General features: G+C 49.0%; 1 protein-coding gene across 7 annotated transcripts in view; it reads left to right on the top strand.

The window, feature by feature from the left end:
- Dennd2a (DENN domain containing 2A) overlaps positions 1–20,936 on the top strand; it is a 96,840-nt gene that overhangs the window by 63,941 nt on the left and 11,963 nt on the right. For all 7 annotated transcript variants that reach the window (XM_050148076.1, XM_050148080.1, XM_050148077.1 and 4 more), the window contains 8 exons: positions 691–784; positions 1,239–1,289; positions 2,179–2,366; positions 6,003–6,112; positions 6,990–7,059; positions 9,194–9,271; positions 9,956–10,096; positions 11,778–11,926. In XM_050148076.1, coding sequence (XP_050004033.1) covers positions 691–784; positions 1,239–1,289; positions 2,179–2,366; positions 6,003–6,112; positions 6,990–7,059; positions 9,194–9,271; positions 9,956–10,096; positions 11,778–11,926 — 881 coding nt within the window. The remainder of the gene's footprint in view (positions 1–690; positions 785–1,238; positions 1,290–2,178; positions 2,367–6,002; positions 6,113–6,989; positions 7,060–9,193; positions 9,272–9,955; positions 10,097–11,777; positions 11,927–20,936) is intronic.

Below are 20,936 nucleotides of genomic sequence, written 5' to 3'. Positions count from 1 at the left end.
TTAACCGCTCAAAGCTCAGAGAAAAGAGACACCTAGGAAACCCCAAGTCTTATCTGGCCAGCAGCAGAGAGGCCTTTGTGTCTGAAGCCGATCTGTTCTCATGTAAGCTGTGTCATGGGCAGTGGCAGCCCACGTGGCACTGGAGAGGCTGTGGCATGAAGCAGGGGCTAGCAGGGCCTCTGTGACTGGAGAAGTCACCTGGGCTGGGTGCCTTCAGCTCCAGGATGTGGACCATTCCGGAGCACCCTTGGCGCAGTCAAGAATGGGACTCAGAAGCCACTGTCAGCGCTGTTCCGTCTCTGGCGGCTGTTCAGACATTCTTCGGAATGGTTCCCACCAGAGTGGCACTGCCTGGGGATTATTTTTTCTGTCTTTTCCTTCCCTGGTTTTGGGAGTAAATAGCTCTTTCCTAAGCCACAGTGACACGGCAGTGTTAGAGTGTCAGAGGGGGAGCTGAGTGACACTGTGAACCAAGGAAATTGTGTGGCCCTCCCTGCAACCTCCCCAGTGTCTCAGCTGGTTGCAGGACTGTTGAGGCCCTGGCTGCCCTTGGCGCAGTGAGGTAAGGCTTGGAAGTGTGTCCCTTCCCCTTTGCTGCACTGCATCTTCCTAGGAGAGAAGGGCCAGCCTAGGCAGCTGCCCACACTAGGGAGGAGAGTTAACACTGGCTTTTCTTCTGGCACCTGGCAGCTGGTATTGCGGATCAATGCCGTTTATGAGGCCCGGAGAGGAAAGAAACGGGTGAAGAGGCTATCCCAGTCCACGGAGAGCAACTCAGGAAAAGGTAGCTACCTCTGCCCCTCCCTGCTGGACTGTCCTCCTCCTGGAATCTGCCCATAATTTGAAGACATGCTTCCTAGAGTGTCTTCTGCCGTTTCTTGGTTCACTGAGGAGGAAGCAAGCATCTGCTTCTTGTCTGCCCTTGTCTCTGGCACAAAGGGCCAGAAGCCAGCTCAGTGGCACATGCTCTGGCTTCCTCTGCCTTGGTTTCCATTGTGTCAGCCAGGGCTGCGTGTCACCAGACTCTGGCCACAACCTTCCTGTCTCAGCTCCAGTAGTCTGATAGAGGAGCCACCTTACCCACAGTCAGATTGGTTTGCTGCCATATTAAGTTGAGCAGAATTTGACTGGCCTGTTTACACAGTTGACCAAACACCCCCTCTGGCCTAGAAGTTTGGGGTCTGTTTCTTGCTCTGGAATTCACATCTGCCTCTTCCTCCCTTGTTGTTTTGGTCCAGTGACAGACGAGAACAGCGAGTCTGACAGCGACACCGAGGAGAAGCTGAAAGGTGAGGAGAACAGGGCGTGAGGTGACCCGGAAGCTGTAGTCACAGATCCTTCCACTGCCGAGGGACGGGCATAGCCGGCTCAGAGACTGTGACAGTAGTGTGACCACTTGTTCCTACACCTCTGTTGATGCCAGGCACCACACTTGAGAGAGCCTGTGAGCTGCAAGCAGTCTCTTAAGTTCTCAGGGCATCTGGTTCCTCGGTTGCCAGACGAAGTAGGTAAAGCAGTTGGTCTCTGGGGACGTGACATTCAGTGACCCAGGTCCAAGCTTTAGTGAGCTTTCTGTGATTTCCCAGACCCCACTGGGAAATGGAGAAGGCAGCCCTGGTCCACTTAATGGCCCTACCTGAATTACCTCTGACACCAGCCACTATCTGGGCCACCCCCAGAATAAACAATCCCATTCCCACTGCAGAGAACTGGCTGGGCCAGAAGTGGGAGTGAGTTCCTGAGGTCGCGGGCCTCTGCGTTTATGTCACATGGGATGTTTACAAAGCTCTCAGCTCTAAAAGTCCAGGGTCTGGATTTTGTCACTTGCACACACTGAACGACGTGGAAGTGCACGCGGGAAAGTGTACAAGTCCCCACCCTAAAGACAAGCGGAAGGGAAGCCATGCGGATCTTCTGTTTTAGGATTAGTAGCAAGGCCTGGCCAGTGCTGAGCCCGGATCCTGTGCCCTGCTTGGCTGGCAGGCCTGCAAGTGGAGGGTGTCCCTTCCTCGAGTTTGGCAGGAGGCCCAAAGAAAAACTTGTCTACTGATTTTGCTAGATGTGGAAAGACTCGGGATTAGAAAATGTCCTGAAGCTAGGAATTACATAATCTGGTCAAGCACTGATGGATTCCACATCGGCAGATGTGTCAGGCCTACGGCTTCTTTCTCTCCACAGCCCACAGCCAGCGCCTGGTCAATGTGAAGTCCCGCCTGAAGCAGGCCCCTCGCTACTCCACTCTTGACCGGGATCTCATCGAGTACCAGGAGAGGCAACTCTTCGAGTACTTTGTGGTCGTGTCTTTGCACAAGAAGCAGGCAGGGGCTGCCTATGTGCCAGAACTCACCCAGCAGTTTCCTCTGAAGGTAGGGGAGGCAGGGGCCATGGGCTGCCTGGGGACTGCTACATTCTGGCTGTCAGTTTGGATGCGGGGAGGTGAGGCAGTCTGGGAAAGACATGAGGTCTAGAACCTTCTAAGTGAGTCCTAAGACATATCCGCCACATGAAAAAAAAACTAGTACTGGAAGACAGATTTAAGAATCAAAAACAGGCCAAAAAAAAAAAAAACAAAACAGACAAACAATACTCCCAGGTGTGGTGGTGTAGTCTTTAAGCCCAGTGCTCAAGAGGTAGAAGCAGAGGCAGGTGGAAGTGAGTCTGTGTGTTTGAAGTCAGTTTGATCTATATAGAGAGTTTCAGGATAGCCAAGGCTACTTAGTGAGACCCTGTCTCAAAAAAAAGGAAAGAAAAGAAAAAGGGAAAAGAAACCTTCCAGAGACTGGGGCCGTAGCTTGGTTGTTCCAGCGCTAGTTTGCACAAAGCCCAGCGTTTGATCCCCAATCCCACATTGGGCAGGTATGTGCATACCTGTGATCTCAAAACTTGAGACTTGGAGGAAAAGGATCAGAGGTTCAATGTCTTCTTAAAGGACACAAAGTGAGACCCTCTGTGGTCACAGTGCTGAGCCTCTGCCCTCTTTGTCGTTCCCCAGCCTATGTTCAGCCAAGCCCTCTTCCTTCCCAGGCTGTGACAGCATTTGCCCTTTAGCCACTCAGCTCCTCCTATGTAGCATCCTGTCTGTGCTGTTTGGAATGCACCGTTTCTGTGAGTGTCAGGAAAGCCTTATCCCACTGATGGTATCGGGGACCTAAAGTAAAGTGCTCCTAATAGAGCAGGGACACGCCCAGTGACACTGGAGTTACTCTCAGGCTTTGAAGTCTGTACAGAGTCTGCTGTAGTCTAAGTCAGTTCGACCAGAATTCCCATTCAAACGCTTCTGCTTGGCCCCAGGTGATTGTAAAGATAACTAAGACGGTTTTCTGTCCTTTCGGAAGGTGAACCAGAACTATGCTAACCGTGTGTGTGTGTGTGTGTGTGTGTGTGTGTGTGTGTGTGTGTGTGTGCGCGCGCACAGGAGCTATCGGGGTAGGATATGACAGAGACCAGAGCCTCAGAAGAAGGGGAGCTCATCTTGATTCACGCTGGGCTTCTGTGGCAGTCACCTCATGCAGGACCCTTCTGGCCTGAGCCCCGCCAGTCTGCCTGCTCATGTCCTTTCCCACACAGTCCTTGGCGTGTAGAACAGTGATGTAAACGGCGGAAACCACAGGCACACGCCTTCCCCACACACACACACGCACACGCCTACCCCTCTTCCATCAGCTGCCACGCCTTTAAGGAACACTCTTCTGAAAACCCCACTGCGTGGATGTCTGGATGCAGGGGACGTGCCCGACTGAGAGCCCCAGTAGGCTCCGAGGCACGACGGTCTTGGTGCCAGCACATGGCTGTGCACGTGACAGCACTTGTTTGGGGTTCCAGGAACAAGGGCATCAAGTCATGAGTTAATCACCGAGCCATCAGAAGTACCAGATGCTTGCCATTTCCCGCCAGGAGGCTTTTGACTCAGACTCCCACTGAGAACTCATTATTAAAACGGAGCTAATTCAGAAAGATAGAAAGAAAAAAAAATCACCTGTGATCTCCTCAGCTAGCACGTTGATGATTTGGTTTCTAGTCTTAACTCCTACTGTATTTCCTCTCTTTATACTGCAGCCGTTACGGTGGTTTTGTGTCACGAGCCATGTGCAGCCTTGTAAGAACATTATTTTAAAACATATTTAATACAAATTCCGAAGCATCTTTCTTGAAGTTCTCTAGTTCCCCAGTATGTAGGGACTCTGTTTAATTGATCTTTCTCTGTTGGAAATGTATCTTGCTCCTGCTATTTCTTATGTAAGTGTGTTTTTTTTGGTTCATTCTGGTTCATTCTGGCCCTCCTTCTTTTGTTCTGAGATAGAATATAGCCTCAGCTTGATCCTGTTTATTTGGATTTTTGATAATTTTGTTGTTTGGTTTTGTTTTATTTGCTTTGGTTTGGGTTTTTTTGGTTTGTTTTTTTTTTTGGTGCTGGTGGTGATTTGCAAGTATGTGCATGTGTGCATGTGTGCATTTGTGCGTGTGTGCTTGCATGTGCGTGTGTGCATTCGTGCGTGTGTGCTTGCATGTGCGTGTGTGCATTCGTGCGTGTGTGCTTGCATAAACTTGTGCATGTTGAGCAAGGTCTCCCTATTTTGTCCTTGCTGACCTGGAACTCATTATGTAGATCAGGCTGGCCTCGAACTCACAGAGGTTCTCCTGCCTCTGCCTCTCAAGTGCTGGGATTAAAGGCATGTGCCACCATGCCCAGCTTTTAAATAATCGTCTTTATCTCACATTCCAACGGTCACTTATTCATGGTTGGCAGTCCACTTTTCACACTAATATTCCATTAAGCCAGGTGTTCAAGGTTGGCAGTCCACTTTTCACGCTAATATTCCATTAAGCCAGGTGTGGTTGCTCACACCTATAATCCTAGCACTTGTAACTGAGGCATAAACTGATCTTTGTGAGTTTAAAGTCCGCCTGAACTACATATTGAAACCCTGTCTCAAAAAATAAAAACAAGAGAAAAAAATAAAATGAAACAAGGGTCTGAAGAGATTGCTCGGTGGCTAAGGCTGCTTGCTACTCTTCGGTTCTTAGTGCCCACATCAGGTGGCTCACAACTGCTGTGACTCCAGATACATGGGATCCAGTGCCCTCTGGCCTCCAAGGGCACCGTCACAAACATAGTACACATAAACTCATCCAGGTGCATACACATACACATGAAAGTAAATAAATAATAAAAATAAAAACAAAGCAAAAAGCCGTCTAGAAAATGAGAACAGATTCCTGTTGATTTGATACACAAAATAAACAAACTTGTTACTTCAATTTTTTAGTTTATTTTGACATAGCCTCTCACGGAGTCAGGTCATCCGTGAACTCACCGCGTAGCTAAGCGGCTGAGCTTACATGTATGTGCGACCACATCTTCATGACAGTAAAGATAACCTCTAAATCAAACTTTAATTTACCCTCCTCCTCCCTGTTTGTACTGCCTGAGAGTCTGTCCTGAGCTCTGGAGACAGCGCTGGAGTCATGATCAGTTTCCTTCCTCGCTCTAAACTTGCTGTGTGACCAGGACGAGACACTTACCATCACAGGGCCTGTTTCTTCTGTCTGAGATGAGAGAGCGGGCCTCATTATGTCCAGCTCCTTTCCAGTTCCACATTCGGTGACCCCGCGGGACTCGTTGGTTTCTCTGTAATGTGGTTGTGCTATCTGTAGTCCCTGTGAGTATTACCACACTTGGAGGTCAGAAGAGCTGCTGTGCAGCGCTGTCTCCAGATCCGTGCCCCTCGGAAGGGGTTGCCATGGAGACTTTTCCTTACAGGAGCATTGTATTCCAGAATATTAAACAGAATGTCTTTCTGAAGCATGTGATCTTCTGTCTGCTGATTGCACCCTTAGACTACAGTTGCTTTGTCTGGGGGAACAGCATACAGGCGGCTTCAGACCCTTCCCCAGCAAGTCGCTGAGCTGGTAGTCATAGCCAGAGAAGGACACAGGGCCTTCACCTCTTGCTCCATTGTTGGGATTTAGGCTGTGACCCTCTCCCGCCATTCCCTTTGCAGTTAGAAAAGTCATTCAAGTTCATGAGGGAGGCTGAGGACCAGCTGAAGGCAATTCCCCAGTTCTGCTTTCCTGACGCCAAGGACTGGGCTCCCGTCCAGGAGTTTACTAGGTAAGAGCTTCTGACTCCCCTCTCACAACTAAGTTGGGAGGAGCAGAGGAGGTCATAGATAGCAGAGCCCATAACTTAGGAGTTAAGCCATCCTGATGGGCACCAGCCTAGAAATTTTCCCAGTGTGTTTTTAACGTTTCCCCGAGACAAGAGACACCTTCTTAGTGGGCATTTATTTAGGAAGCTTCCCATAGTCTAGAGGGAGGCCTGTGTGTTTCAGAAGCCTCCTGAATAGAATCCTAATCTTGGAAAAGTCAGGGAAGCTGCCCATTGTCCGTCCTCACCCACATGGGGCTTGGGAAGCGTTCCAGTGGCTCTTTAGCTGCTACTCCGATGGGGTCTGTTCACATTTCTGCTTAGAGCATGCATGGTGTTAGCTGTCCGCATTGGCCCAACTCAGTAGGCTCACACGCCGAGTTTTTGAGGGACACTTTGTCCTGTGAAGCTTGTCTGCCGTCTTGAAGGCAAGCCTGAAAGTAGCTGTGTAAGAACATCTCTGTGAGAGAACCACACCATGGCCAGGCCTGAGAAAGGCCCAGTCCCGATGTTCCCTCCTGAGCCACACCCTCTCCTTCCATCAGTGAAGAGAAACACACTCCTCTCCCTTCTCTGCAGTCACAGTGGTGAATACCACTAGATCTACGCCCTAGCATAGCTCGGGTGACGAAATTCTGGGACAGCTCAGGGTGAAAAACCTCTCAGCACATTTTTACTCTGCCTCCTTGACGTTTACTTGGGTGACCTGAGTTTCACAAGCAAAGAACTCTGAGCAGGCTCTCCAGCCTTTCCCTTGCTAACCGCTGCTTCACTGCTCCTGTGGGGATGTGCCTTTGGCTGTGTCATGTGTTGTAACCTGTTTGTGTTTTCACAACCACAGTGAAACATTCTCGTTTGTCTTAACTGGAGAAGACGGGAGCAGAAGGTTCGGTTATTGCCGAAGATTGCTGGTTAGTACTCTGCCTTTCTCTCAGCCAGAGTTTCCTAGAGAGCTGACCCCTTGAGACTCAGGTTTTGCCTCTGCTGTTGGAGTAGCAGATGGTGGCAGGTTAACTAAGGAGTGAAAAAGATAGATAAGGCTAGACCTGGTAATGTACACCTGCTGTAATCCCAGTGCCAAAGAAGTTAGCAGGAGGCTCTTAGGTTCAAGGCCAACTTGTTTCAAATCACACAGCTGCGCGCTCACACACACACATAAACACAGATTTGAAGATCACTAAGTTTTTTTAGTAGGTAGAGGTGATATATTTATTTCCATAAGCAAGAAAATACTTTATTGCCTGACATAGTGGCACATATCTTTGATCCTAACACTTGGGAAGCAAAGGCAGGCAGCTCTCTGTGAGTTCAAGACTATCCTTAAACTCTAACAGAGAGAGTTCCAAGACAGTCAGGGCTGTTACACAGAGAAACCCTGTCTTGAAAAACCAAAAAAGCAGAAAAAGAGAGAGAGGGAGAGGAAGGAAGAGAGAGAAAATGTTTGATTTCTTTTTTTCCCCATCAAATTAAAGACCTTTCTCTCCTTAAACCAATTTTCCTTCTTAATAGAACATTGCTAACCAGCCCCTGATTACTGAGTGAGAACATTCAGAATAGTTGCTTAGAAGAACACAGGGCTCAGAAGGTTCAGGACTGGAGAGGACTGAAGAGATGGTTCAGCGGTTAAGCGCCCTGCATTCTTCCGAAGGACCTGGGTTCAATTCCCAGCACCCACATGGCCGCTCACAGCTGCCTGTAATTCCAGTTCCAGCAGATCTGGCACCCTCAACACAAACATTCATTCCACAAAACCCCAATGAACATAATAAATCTTTCTTAAAAAAAAGTCAGAAACTGAGACTGGAGAGCTGCCTTGGGGGCTTAGAGCACTTGTTGCTTTTGCAAAGAACCTGGGTTTAGTTTCAGCTCACAGCCATCCATAAGTCCAGCTCCAGGGTATCCAGTTTGCTCTTTTGACGTCAAGGACACCAGGCATAGGAATGTGCTTTTTTTTTTTTAAATATTTATTTATTTATTATGTATACAATATTCTGTCTGTGTGTATGCCTGCAGGCCAGAAGAGGGCACCAGACCCCATTACAGATGGTTGTGAGCCACCATGTGGTTGCTGGGAATTGAACTCAGGACTTTTGGAAGAGCAGGCAATGCTCTTAACCACTGAGCCATCTCTCCAGCCCCAGGAATGTGCTTAAAAGGGGTAGGGATGTAGGTCAGCAGTGGCCCTGGTTTCTTTCTCCGGCCATTGCAAGAAAGGGGAGGGTGGGGGCTGCTAACGCGCAACACAATAGATGTTTGATACTTACTGACTTGGTGGATCATGAGTGTGGGTAACAACTGAAGAGGCTAAAAGGAGTGACGTCTGTGTTACCGTAGTTGCTTTAAGGTTTTGAGATCGACTGTTCCTTTTCCCTTGAAAAGCTGTCTAAAGTGAGTTCCCAGAGAGGATGTCAGAAATAACTTCTCTTCGGGATCATGGTTTTAATAAATGTTCATTCTCAAACAACGGGTGCGGGGGACTACAGTGAAGCAGCGGGTGAACAAGCCTCTGATCTCACAGTCCAAGACTACATCAGCACCGAGCATATCCACCCTTGACCTTGGGAACTTCCAAAGAGTAAAACTAGGCCTGGGAAGATGGCTCAGGAGGTAAAGGCACTTGCAGACAAACCTGATGTCCTGAGTTTGAGCCCTGGAACCCACAGGGACTGGAGAGCTGGCTTGGGGGCTCGGAGTACTTGTTGTTTTTGCAAAGGACCCGGATTTAGCTCCCAGAATGCACCCGGCAGCTCACAGCCATCCGTAACTCCAGCTCCAAGGTGTCTGACTTGCTCTTAGAAAAGAGAACTGACCTACAAGTTGGTCTCTGACCTCACTCACATGTGTGCCACGGCTTGTATGTGCATGCCCACACAAATAAATAAATGCAATAAGTATTTTTAAAGCAAAAATGCACATTCTAACAGACTTCTGACCAGTAAGATTGGGTGATGGTGAGTACCTGCCTGCCTCACATGACAGCCCTGGGGCTTCCTTTTTTCCCAGACACTGACACTCATGATGCCTTTACATTTCTCTCCCAAAAAGCCTGGAGGCAAAGGGAAGAGGCTTCCTGAAGTTTATTGCATTGTGAGCCGTCTGGGATGTTTCAGCCTCTTTTCAAAGGTGAGAACTTGCCCAGAGAGAGGGTGGGAGAACAGGGCTGGCCCCAGAGGGACCCCGGAAACAGCACTTTTAGTCTTTTTCTGACTCTTTTCCTCACCATTTCTTCGCTCTCTGCCCACTTCTCAACAGTTTCTCTCATTGGTTCAAGAAATAAGTTAATGAAGGGAATGACCATGGTGGCTCACTCCTATAATTCTAGCTCTGGAGAGGCTGAGGCAGGAGGATTGCTAGTTCAAGGCCATCCTGGAGTAAAGAGAGAGACCCTGTCAAGAAAGATGATTTTAAGAGCTGTGTCCTGAAGGAGAGACAGAAAAAAAACAGACAAAGGAAGGGAGAAAGGATGGATGGGTCAGAGTTATAGCTCAGTTCCTATTATACCCAAAGCCCTTGGCTCTATCCCCAAGCCCAGGAATAAAAAATGTACCTGTATTAGTCCAGTAAGTCACATGTCAGAGGAGCAAGAGGAAACTATGGTTTCCCCTGTGGATGAGTAGTAGGAACTACAAAGTCACGTGGTAAAGGGACACAGAAGAGAAGTATTGGGACCTGTTTGTATGGAGCCAGGAGTCAACAGCTCCTCATGAGTTCCCACCGCTCCCTCCCCTGAGTTCTTGAGTCACAGCGGCAGGCCCACTGCAACCACCTGACTGCAGAAGAGCTGAGCCGCCTCTCTGCCTCTCGCAGATCTTGGATGAGGTGGAAAAGAGAAGAGGCATTTCCCCTGCTCTGGTGCAGCCCCTCATGAGGAGCGTCATGGAAGCCCCTTTCCCAGCCCTGGGCAAAACCATCCTTGTCAAGAACTTCCTACCAGGCTCGGGAACTGAGGTGAGCCGTCAGCCTCGATTCCTCTGTCGGGAGAACAGGTGGCCCAGCCAGCCAAGTCCCTGTGGCTGGAGCGGCTAAGTCTTTCAGCAGGCCATCCAACTCGGTGGTTTCCTCGAGCCCTGCTCGTAAACCCCACCCTCAGTCCCGCCTGTGCAGACCAGGCTTGGCTTCAGGGAACAGCCCACAGAGCCGTGCTGCACAGTGTGTGGTTTTTTGAGCCATGCACTGTGTTTCCATGGCTTCTTCTCAAACCCTGTAGTCGATCATCAGTTCACTGGCTCTCTTCACGTTTGAGTCTGCATTGCTTTCTAAGTTTATAACTTGAACTGTTCCTTTCATTGAAGACCATCTTGGGTGCTACTTAATCTTTACCCCAGGCTTCAAAGCCTGTCATTTACTTGGTCAGACCCTGTAAACATCAGAACATGGTCCTTGGCTCTCTGCTGTAAACCAGTTGCTTCTAGACACAGAAGAGATGAGGGTGCATCGGGAATATACCAGATCAACCCAGTTTTTCAGCACTGAGCTGAACTACACCCATACAGGTGTAGTAGCTTGGCTGTGGGGTTGTATCTGGAGGTTAGGAGTGAGGGAGCCCCGGCATGTGGAGAGTATTCAGTGGGTGCTGTAGCAGGAGGACCTAGTGTTCACTGACGTCACTGTACGGAAGTCAGCTCTTCACAGAGAAACTTAGAGACTCACACATGCAACATGCGATAGATAAATCCAGGGTCTTGTGAGCAAGTGAGGATGAAGACAATAAACGCAGCAGCTACAACCTAGGAAAACACAGAAGTGGTTGGCATGTTGCAGGGTGGTGCATACCTGTAACCCCAGCCTCAGAAGGTAGAGGCAGGAGAGTCAAGAGTTCAAGGACATAGAGCTGGAATGGTGGCTCAGTGGTTAAGAGTGGTGATTGAGCCCTGTGGTGGTGGTGGTGCACACACCTTTAATCCCAGCACTCAGGAGGCAGAGGCAGGTGGATCTCTGAGTTTGAAGCCAATGTGGTCTACAGAGTGAGTTCTAAGACAGTTATGTGGAGAAACTCTGTCTCGGGGAAACAAACAAAAGAATGCTGGTTGTTCTGCCAGAGGACCCAGGATCAATTCCCAGCACCCACATGGTGACTCATAACCATCCTCTAGTTCCAGAGGACCTAATGGCCTCTGTGGGTACTTCATTGTCTGTACATGGTGCACATTCATGCAGACAAAAACACCAATACACGTAAAATATTTTTTTTCCTTAAAAGCACTTACTGATCAAGTCAATGACTTGAGTTTGATCTCTGGAACCCGTGGTGGGAGAGGAGAACTGTCTTGTGAAAAACATCCTCTGACCTCCACCTGCGTGTGTGCCTTGGCACACATCATGTACAGACACTTCCATACATATATGCATACATACACAAATAAATAAATAAATAGTTGAGGGCTAGCCCAAGCTACATAGAAAATTTGAAGCCAGCCTGAGCTATGTGCGTAGGCTTGGGATTTTCTTCTAGCAGTAACAGGCCTTCAGAAGGCAGGATTTTCTCGCAGGACCATCCAAGGGGCATACAAATGTGCTCTTCCAGGAGGAGCCTCCTTCAATGGCCAGGGACCACGTCCCTTTTCCTTGTCTCCAGGAGGCCTGCCGTGTAACCAATCCTACTCTCATAGCTGCTACCATTCCCTGGCAGGTGATTGAGCTATGCCGGCCCTTGGACTCCCGGCTGGAGCACGTGGATTTTGAGTCTCTGTTCTCCTCCCTCAGCGTCCGGCACCTCGTCAGTGTTTTTGCCTCCCTGCTCCTGGAAAGGAGGGTCATCTTCATTGCGGACAAACTCAGGTACCAACCTCTGCTGCTTCTAAAAATATGTGTAAATGGTGCCCGGTCTGAGACTCTCATGATGTAGAGACTGGGTTCCTGGGGAACAAAGATGACCTGGAGGCCTTCACGCTCATGGTGAAGGGAGGCAGGACTGCAGCTGCAGATGCCTCTCTGGTGTCTGCCTGCTTTCTGTGGGGTGCACTGGGAACTAGGCACTTGTATGTGTGGGAAACGGAGGTGAGAGCTGTGTGACCCTGCCCTCTCAAGTCTCATTCCAAAGGGGGACCAAGAAGTAAGCAGTCTCCGTGCATGGCACCATGTGGGGAGGGCTTGTTAGGGGCAGTGAGTTCATATGGCAAAGGGTGGCACAGATTCTGACCTAGTGCTAAGACCAAGGACATATTGCAGGCAGCAGGAGCTGGCCGTGTGAGGTGAGGAATCGGGTGAGGCTCGACATGTCTTGAGGAGCCATGAGGCAGCTCACTGCCTGGAGTGGAGAACAGGGTTGGTCAGGAAGAGATGAGCAGGCAGGGAGGACAAGGGACAGCTCAGAGAAAGACCACAAGACTAGGGGAAAGAGCACAGACTTACCCAAGGCATCTCTTCCCTGTTTGTTATTATTGTTAATAAACCAAACCATACAAATAACACATACACACACCTTACCCAAGGCAGCCCTTCCCTGTTTGTTATTAAACCAAACCATACAAATAACACATACACATGCACACATGCGTGCTCATGCACACACACCTTACCCAATGCCTTGGTTGTTATTAAACCAAGCCATACAGATAACACACACACCTTACCCAGGGCATTCCCACCCTGTTTGTTATTTAAGCAAACCATACAAATAACACACACATACACAAACACATACACACATGCCTAGCCCATTCGTAGCCCAGTGACACATTCTCTAAATCAAAAAGACCACATCACAAATCGAAGAAGATCCAGAAGTAAATAAGAATTTGGTTATTTAATCCCAGCACTCAGGAGGCAGAAACAGATGGAGCTCTGTGATTTTGAAGCCAGTCTGGTCTACAGAGTGAGTTCCAGGACAGGCTCCAAAACCACAGAGAAACCCTGTATTGGGGGGGAGGGGGGTGGAGGCTTCTAGCAAAGGAAAAATTTATCAATTCAGACCTTTAATCCCAGCCCTCTAGAGACAGAGGCAGGTGGATCTCCGTGAGTTCAGGGGCAGCAGTATGGACCACACAGTAAGACCTTATTTAAAAAATCAAACCAAACCACTGAGTTGAGCTCAGCAGGTAAAGGAGTCTGCCACCAAGCTAGACAGCCTGAGTTCAATCCCCAGGACCCACATAGTCTAGGAGAGAGCCTGCTCCTGCAGGTCGTTCTCTGAGTTTGGGGAATGTGTACACACACAATCAATGTATGTAAAAAGCATTCTGCCAAAGCATTGGCTTTCTTCAAAACGAGAGAATGGGAGCATATGTGGTTGCTGCCCTTCCAGAAAGGGCTACGATTGGGGCCACCACCTGGCTGAAGTAGCGGAGGCCCCTGAGGAGAGAAGCTCCTCTGGGAAGAAGAAATGCCAGGAACCAACAAGAAAAGCATCAGTGTCTGTGGTTTGAAGAGGAAATGCAACTCTGAGCTGTGGAGATCAAAAGTGGGGGGAGAAAGAGGACAGAAGAATGAAAAAGACATGTTTCAACATGGGACTCATGGGCAGGGGGAGTGTAGCATCCCGCCCTGTCCTCCACCATAACCATCTGGTCACCTTGATGGAGCTCCTCTTTGGACTGTTGCCGGTTGGCTATTCCCTGACTGCCCCCATCTCACATCTGAGCTCTCGTTCACTTTTAAATGTCACCATTATTGTGTTCCCTGGGCACTTCTGTCAGCTCAGGAAGCAGGCCCGTTCTTCAGCCTGCAGCTGGTGCTGAGAGCTGTCAGTTCTCCAAGCTCCTGGGCACTGGGGAATTCAGACACAGAGTTCTCAATGTTGGGGCCCAGGAAGCTAGGGATGAGTAATAACCCTTTAGTGACCAGGATCAGGTTTCATCGGCTCTATGGTAACTGTCTCCATGTTCTGGAAGGCCCATTCCCCACTCCCTAACAGCCCCCATTCCCTTGATTCTTAAGGCTTGGATTTGGGGGAGAAAAGAAAAGGTGTATTTCAGAAAGATCTTGCCAAGAAGTGGGGACCAACTAAATAAACCCAGAACCCTCCAGGAGTAGAGTTGGGGACACAGCCCCTAGGGAACTTCCTTCTGGCATGAAGATATTAGACCAAGGGAGGCCAGGCTGGAGAAAATGCCTAAGATCACGGGTGTGGCTGGAGCTGAGCAGGCCGAGCAAGCAGCAAGTATAAATTTTCTGGTCAGAGTCCAGCAAAAGGAAAGGTAGATGAGATGGGGAGGAGATGTCTGCCTAGACAGCATGGAGTCCAAGTGTGAGGAAACCAAAGTGTCCAGGAAGGAGAGCCACCTCCTGTCTCTCCCTGGACAGATTTCTGAGGGGACAGAGTGGACACTGGCCAGCCCCCTTGAATGGATCCCCTCCTGAGTGGGCTCTGGGCCTCAGCTACTTCTTCTGTACGAGGGCCGCTGCAGTTTTTCTCCTCACCTCACCTTCCATGGGGCTGACATCCTGTTCTTGGAGACGTAGTTGCTGAACAGCATATGGCAGGGAAGGGATGTTGGGGACCACAGAGGGGATATTTGTAGGGGAAGAGGAGGCAGCGGGAGCATGGCTTTCCAGTAACTAGACTCCATATATGCCTGTGTGAATAAACTACCTTAATTGCATTTTTATTAGTTACTTATTTTTGAGGTACTGCCTCGTGTGTCCTAGGCTGGCTTCAAACATTCTATATCTAAGGGTAACCTTGAGCTGACCTGTCTGCCCCCACTCCCAGCTGCCGGAATTACAGGCTTACACCACCAAGCCCCGGTGTATTTATGTGGGATGGAACCCAGGGCTTCTCGCAAGCTAAACAAGTAACTCTGTCAGCTCAGCTGAGCTGCAACACATCTATTTTTGTTTGGTTGTTTTTTTTCTTTTTGAGACAAAGTTTCTCTGCATAACAGTCCTGGAACTCGCTCAGTAGGCCAGGCTGGCCTCGAACTCACTGAGATGCCCCTGCCTCTCAAGTGCTGGAATCAAAGGCATGCGCCACCACCGCCTGGCTGCCACATGCTGTCTTAAATTACATTTTAGTCCCTAACCAGCTTCCACACAGGTCCATCCCTCCCCAATCACACTGGGAGTTTTTCCCAGAGCAGGAAAGACCCTGAACAGTCCACCCTTACTCCTGGGTCTCAGGGATTGACTGAGCCCCGGAGACTCTGACTTTCTGGGCTCCATTGTCTTGTTTTCCCTGTAGGTAGACACTTCTGTTAAACATGGCTCCCTCTTGCCCAGTGAATTAATTACCCATATTATACTAGCCCCATACAGATTTAAATGGGTGATATAAATAGTGGCCCACAGATCCCAAGCTAGGAAGAGAAGAGAACCCAACTGGGGTAATGAACACAGTGGCTGGGTGCAGCTCAGTTGGCAGGGAGTTCGCCTCGCATGCACAAAGCCCTGGTTTCAGTCCCCAGCGCTGCGCACTGGCTGTGGGACACACATTGTGATCACTGCGTGTAGGAGGGCTTGGCCAGAGAATTGAAAGTTGAAGTTCATTCTCAGCTGCATAAGGCATTTGAGGCCAACCTGGGCTAGATAACAGCCTGTTTCAAAAACAGTAAAGAAAAAAAGAACAATGAACACAGGCTGGAAAGATGGCTCAGGGGCTAAGAGCACTTGCTCTTCCAGAGGAAGACGGCTAGCACCCACATGGAGGCTCACAACCCTCTGTCACTGCATGTGCCCCGTCTTCTGGCCTCCACAGGATCAGGCACACATAGGATGCCCAGACATATATGCAGGGAAAATATCACATTAATTTTTAAACTTAACCTAGACGAGGTGACACATGCTTTTAGTTCTGCATACAGGAAGCAGAGGCTGGTGGATCTCTGACTTGGAGGTCAGCCTGGTCTACAGAGCAAGTTTTATGACAGCCAGGACCATACAGAGAAACCCTGTCTTTTAAAAATAAGTAAGTAAATAAATATGAATTTTTTATTAAGAAAGAAAAAGAATTGGGCTGGGTGGTGGCGCACGCCTTTAATCCCAGCACTCGGGAGGCCCAGGACAGCTAGGGCTGTTACAGAGTGAAACCCTGTCCAGAAATAAATGGATGAATGAATGAATGAATGAATGAATGGACAAATAAATGACAAAGAATGCTGAGCACATCTGTAGGGACTGAGGAAGTGTGCAGCCTTCACCTGCCCACTGCCACGTCACATAGGTGCTGGGTCACCTTACTGAAGGAAGCCAGGTGTAGAAGGGCTGCCTAACAACGGTGAAAATATTGAGGTAGCTAGGAGCTGCAGGGCACAGGTGGGACAGGTGGCGAGACAGACCCTGGGCCCTGTGTATCCACAGACGTGCAGAAAGTCTCTGTCAGGTAGGCCAGCCTGTGCATGCTGCCTGTAATCCCAGTGTGAAGCGGCCGAGGTGGAATGGTACTGAGTTTCAGGTTAGTCTTGTCAGCATAGCGCGAGCCTGTCTTGAAAAAGAATAAGGTTCCTTCCTTTCTTTTGTGGCTAGAAAAGCTAAGTGTTTTTCTCCAGAACCTTTCTCAGTTGCCTTCCAACAGGGCCCCCCATGGGTAGATGTAACTGGGAATCCTCCAGGTTTCTCTCAGATCTGAAATGACCGGACTCCATGGGCCAGAAACGTCCAAGCCTCCAGGCTCTCTGATTCATAGGCCTGGTGGAAGGATCTATTCCTTTTGTTTGATTTATGGGGTAGTAGCCATGGGGAATTGAAGGTTCTCTGTCCAGGCCTTAACCAGCAAGGGCCTGGGGAATGGGCTGCAAGTGTCTAGAGCTGAGATTCCGAGAAGAAAGTCATTAGCATCCCAGCTGCTGCCTTCATCTGACGCTCACTGGGCTCGCAGTCCTGCTCGGCTGAGAGTGGACGGAAGCCTCTCCTTGTTCTCCTCCTCCTGTGCCCCAGTCTCAGTGAGGCCACAGCAGAGCATGAGAACAGGATGCGTGGAAACCGAGGGCGTGGCCCTGTGACATCCCTGGTGGGCCTTAGCTGCCCTCGGCCCCTCCCCGCCCACGGTGCATTTCGTTGTCTCTGCTGTGGAGTCTGAGCCCTGCGAGAAAAACTTGCTGGGAGTCGATGGCAGACGCTCTCAGTTACAGAAGGGTTTTAAGTTGAGCCAAAAACCTATCATATTTAAAATAACATTTTTGCTCTGTTTCATCTTTAGAGTGGACATTGAGTGTTTCTAAAGGCTCTGCCAAGCTCAAGCTGGACAGATGGGAAGCAAAGAATGCTGTTGTGATGGCTTGTTCTGTTGCCATAACAACCCAGATAAATATTTTCCGATGCCCATCTTCATTTCCTTTATGATAAACATTTTGTTTTTTATTTACTAACTTCAACTCTTAAAAAGCTTCAGCCAAACCTGTAGGCCAGGATGGGCTGTAGCCAGGGTTGCACATAAGCAAGTTTGTATGAAAGTTCCGGGTGACAGAGTGTTTAATATTCAGTGGTTTATCTTTTTATACTACAAAAAATCTCGAGCTGAGGGTTCATCTCGTAGCTAAGGAGGAGGAGGAGGTTTGCAAATCTTGGGTTTTTTGCATGGATAACTACACAAATTCACATGTAGTTGTATGTATCTTTTCTTTCATTTATTCTGCTTGGTTCATTTTTATTGTCTCCATGAACTTCAGTGAGATCCATAAGCTTCTAGAGCCATCGACGCTCAACAGTGTTTGTCCTAGGCCTGTCTGCAGGCAGTGGCGGTGTCTGCTACCTTTGTGCTCTAGCTCCCAAAACACTACGCTTTGAGGATCCAGCAAGTTCTCGGGGTGGCTGACAAGAGTCTAAAATAAATACATCTAATTTAGCAAAAATCTATGGAAGGAAAGTATTTTAATAGCATGATAGTACATTGTAAAGTCACAGTGAGGACAACAGCACACTGGTAGAGTACTTTTACCCAGCATTTGGGAAAGCCCAGCTTCACTCCCCAGCACTGAAAAGCAATTATGAAATGTTTGCTGGAGATGTAGCTTAGTTGGTAGGGTGCTGACCTAGCATGCTCTAAACCCTGGGTTCCAATCCCCAGCTCCTAATAAAATCAGGCGTGGTGGTCCAACACTAGGGAGCAGGAGGGTGAGAAATTCAGGACATAACTCAAGGCTGCCTGGGTCTCAACAGGGGAAGGGTGCATTCTGACTAAATATGAACGCCCTTGTTTGTAATATGAACACCAGGAAGATGGCCTTTGGAGCAAATTTAGAGGCTAACAAAACCATACATAAATGCTGTTGTCCTCTAACCCGTCTCTGAGTGTACTTGGCTGGGACATGGTCCAGCTCTTTCGCCTCTGTCAAGCCTTCCCCTTCGGGACTTCCTAGACCTGCAGATTATCAGGGTTATCTCATAGTTCCTCCAAGTGAGACACCGTCATTCTTCCATCCAGGCCTGCTAACAAGCCTTCCTGTGACATCCTTGATTCATTTTGTGGCCTCAGGATAAAGTTCCCATTTCTAGCCCGTGGATGTGCCATCTTGTACAGATTCAGAGTTTCTGGGTGCTAAAGCTGGGGGCGAGGGGATACTTCGGCTCTTCCAGGCTGGCTCACACTTTCCATGGGAACAGAGTGTGAGGCCTGGAATGGTGAAGGACTCCTCCTAAAGTCACACAGAAAACAGCCAGCCCTCTTTAAAAAAAAAAAAAAATATTTATTATACATACAATGTTCCTCCTGCTCGTATACTTCCATGCCAGAAGAGGGCACCAGATCTCATGACAAGTGGTTGCTCGGAATTGAACTCAGGACCTCTGGAAGAGCTGCCAGTGCTCTTGGGCTCTGAGCCATCTCTCCAGCCCTTAATAAATTTCTTTCCTTTTTTTTTTTTTTCCCGAGAAAGGGTTTCTCTGTAGCTTTGGAGCCTGTCCTGGAACTAGCTCTGTAGGCCAGGCTGGCCTCAAACTCACAGAGATCCACCTGTCTCTGCTTGGCGAGGACACGCTCCCTGGGAGGTCTCATCACATGCAGGACAACCTGAGTTTTGCCCTCCATTCCTGTTTTTGGAAGAGCTGTGCAGCAGGGGAGAGGCCCTGTCCTGGAGGCCGGAGGGTACCGCCTGAGTCATAATCTGAGTGATTCCTGATTGTCTTAATCCAGGAACCCGAGCACCCAGAGCTGAAACATCTTCTCCAGATGTTCGTACTCACAGACACATCCTGATGTTCCAGAACAATCCTTCAGTCCTTAGGATCCACCTCCCGATACTAATCATCCTGAGACCTGACCCCTCTCACCTGCGTCCAGCACGAAGCCCTCTGGCCCAGCCTCCTTCCCGCTGTGGCACGCTCTTCCCATCCCTCCACTGCACAATCAGTCACAGCTGTGGGAGCTTAATGGCGCCTCACCCCCAGAGTAATGGGAGCCAGCTGGATTCTCCCTGGCCGCCTTCACAGATGCTGCCTCTTCGGCAACAGCCAGTGCTCCCTGAGGCGCTCTGGCTCTGCCCAGCCTTACTCCAAGAATCAGCCTTAGCCTCTGTTTTCCCTCTTCCTTGCAGCACCCACCCTCCGTCCAACCCATGGACCCGAGATTCCATCAGCACTTCCTGCAGTAACTGGGAAAGACATACAAGCTATGCTCAGAGCCCTTCATTTCTTCTGTGCCACTATCGCTGTATTCAGAGAATCCAACATTTTTTGTTTTTCTGAGATAGGGTTTCTCTGTAGTTTTGGAACCTGTCCTGGAACTCCCTCTGTAGATCAGGTTGGCTTCAAACTCACAGAGATCCGCCTGCCTCTGCCTCCGAGTGCTGGGATTAAAGGTGTGCGCCACCACCGCCCAGCTCCAGCCTTTCCTTTCCATGGTGCCCAGAACAGAGGAGCAGAAAGGAGGGGGTCTCTGGCAGCTGCCTGCTGTCTGCCCGCGCACTCTGTGCTACTTCCCTCCTGTCCAGCAGTCTGGGTGTTGATGATAACCAGGTGTGGCAATGTTTGGTCCTCAGCTGTGGCTCTTGTAGCAGAAGTAGTTGGAGTACATACCTCTAATCTGTGCGTTCAACTCAGTCCAGCACTGAGAGGTAGAGCCATGCAGATCAGGAGCTCAAAGTCATCCACAGCGACATAGTAAATATGAGCTGAGCCGGTCTAGGGCCCTTAAAACCCTTTCTTTTTAAAAAGAAAAAAAAGTAAGGCCCTAGGTTCAGTCCCCTGTACTGGTATGATATGGAATGTCCTTCTGTATGTGTATTGCTTTTATTAACGAATAAAGCTTTTTTGGCCAGTGGCTTAGCAGAGTAGAGTCAGGTGGGAAATCCAAACACACACACACACACACACAGAGAGAGAGAGAGAGAGAGAGAGAGAGAGAGAGAGAGAGAGAGAGAGAGAGAGAAGGTGGAGTCAAGGAGACCATGTGTCTGCCGAAGGAGAAAGATGCCAGAACCTTACCCAGTAAGCCACAACCTTGTGGCAATATACAAATTAATAGAAATGGGTTAATTTAAGATATAAGGGCAAGCAAGCTAGGAACATGCCTGAGCCATTGACCAAACAGTGTTGTAATTAATATAGTTTCTCTGTGATTATTCGGGTCTAGGTGGCCGGGAACTGTAAGCAGTTTCTGTGTGTGTACACTGGTAGGTTAAAAAGGAAATCATTACCTTGAGATCGCTTTGACGAGTGAGGGCTATGGATGTCATTTGGTTGCTTGGAGTTCTTGCCTACAATGAATGCCCTGAACCTCACTGATCCCTAGCACCTCATAACTGGGGCATGGGGGTGTACACACACCTATAATCCCAGCACTCAGAGGGTAGCAGGTCAGGGTCATGCTGGGTGGTTATAGAGAGAGTTCAAGGATACCTCGGACTGCATGAGACAGTTCCTTTGTATAAAAAGACTTCATTTGTTGGTCGTTCCTTTTTTTTTTTTTTTTTTTTTTTTT

Source organism: Alexandromys fortis, unplaced genomic scaffold (genome assembly GCF_014885135.2).
Source record: "Alexandromys fortis isolate MF-2015 unplaced genomic scaffold, M_Fortis_MF-2015_v1.1 scaffold_57, whole genome shotgun sequence".
NCBI classification, from domain to species: domain Eukaryota; kingdom Metazoa; phylum Chordata; class Mammalia; order Rodentia; family Cricetidae; genus Alexandromys; species Alexandromys fortis.
This window is presented reverse-complemented; position numbering and strand designations above follow the sequence as displayed.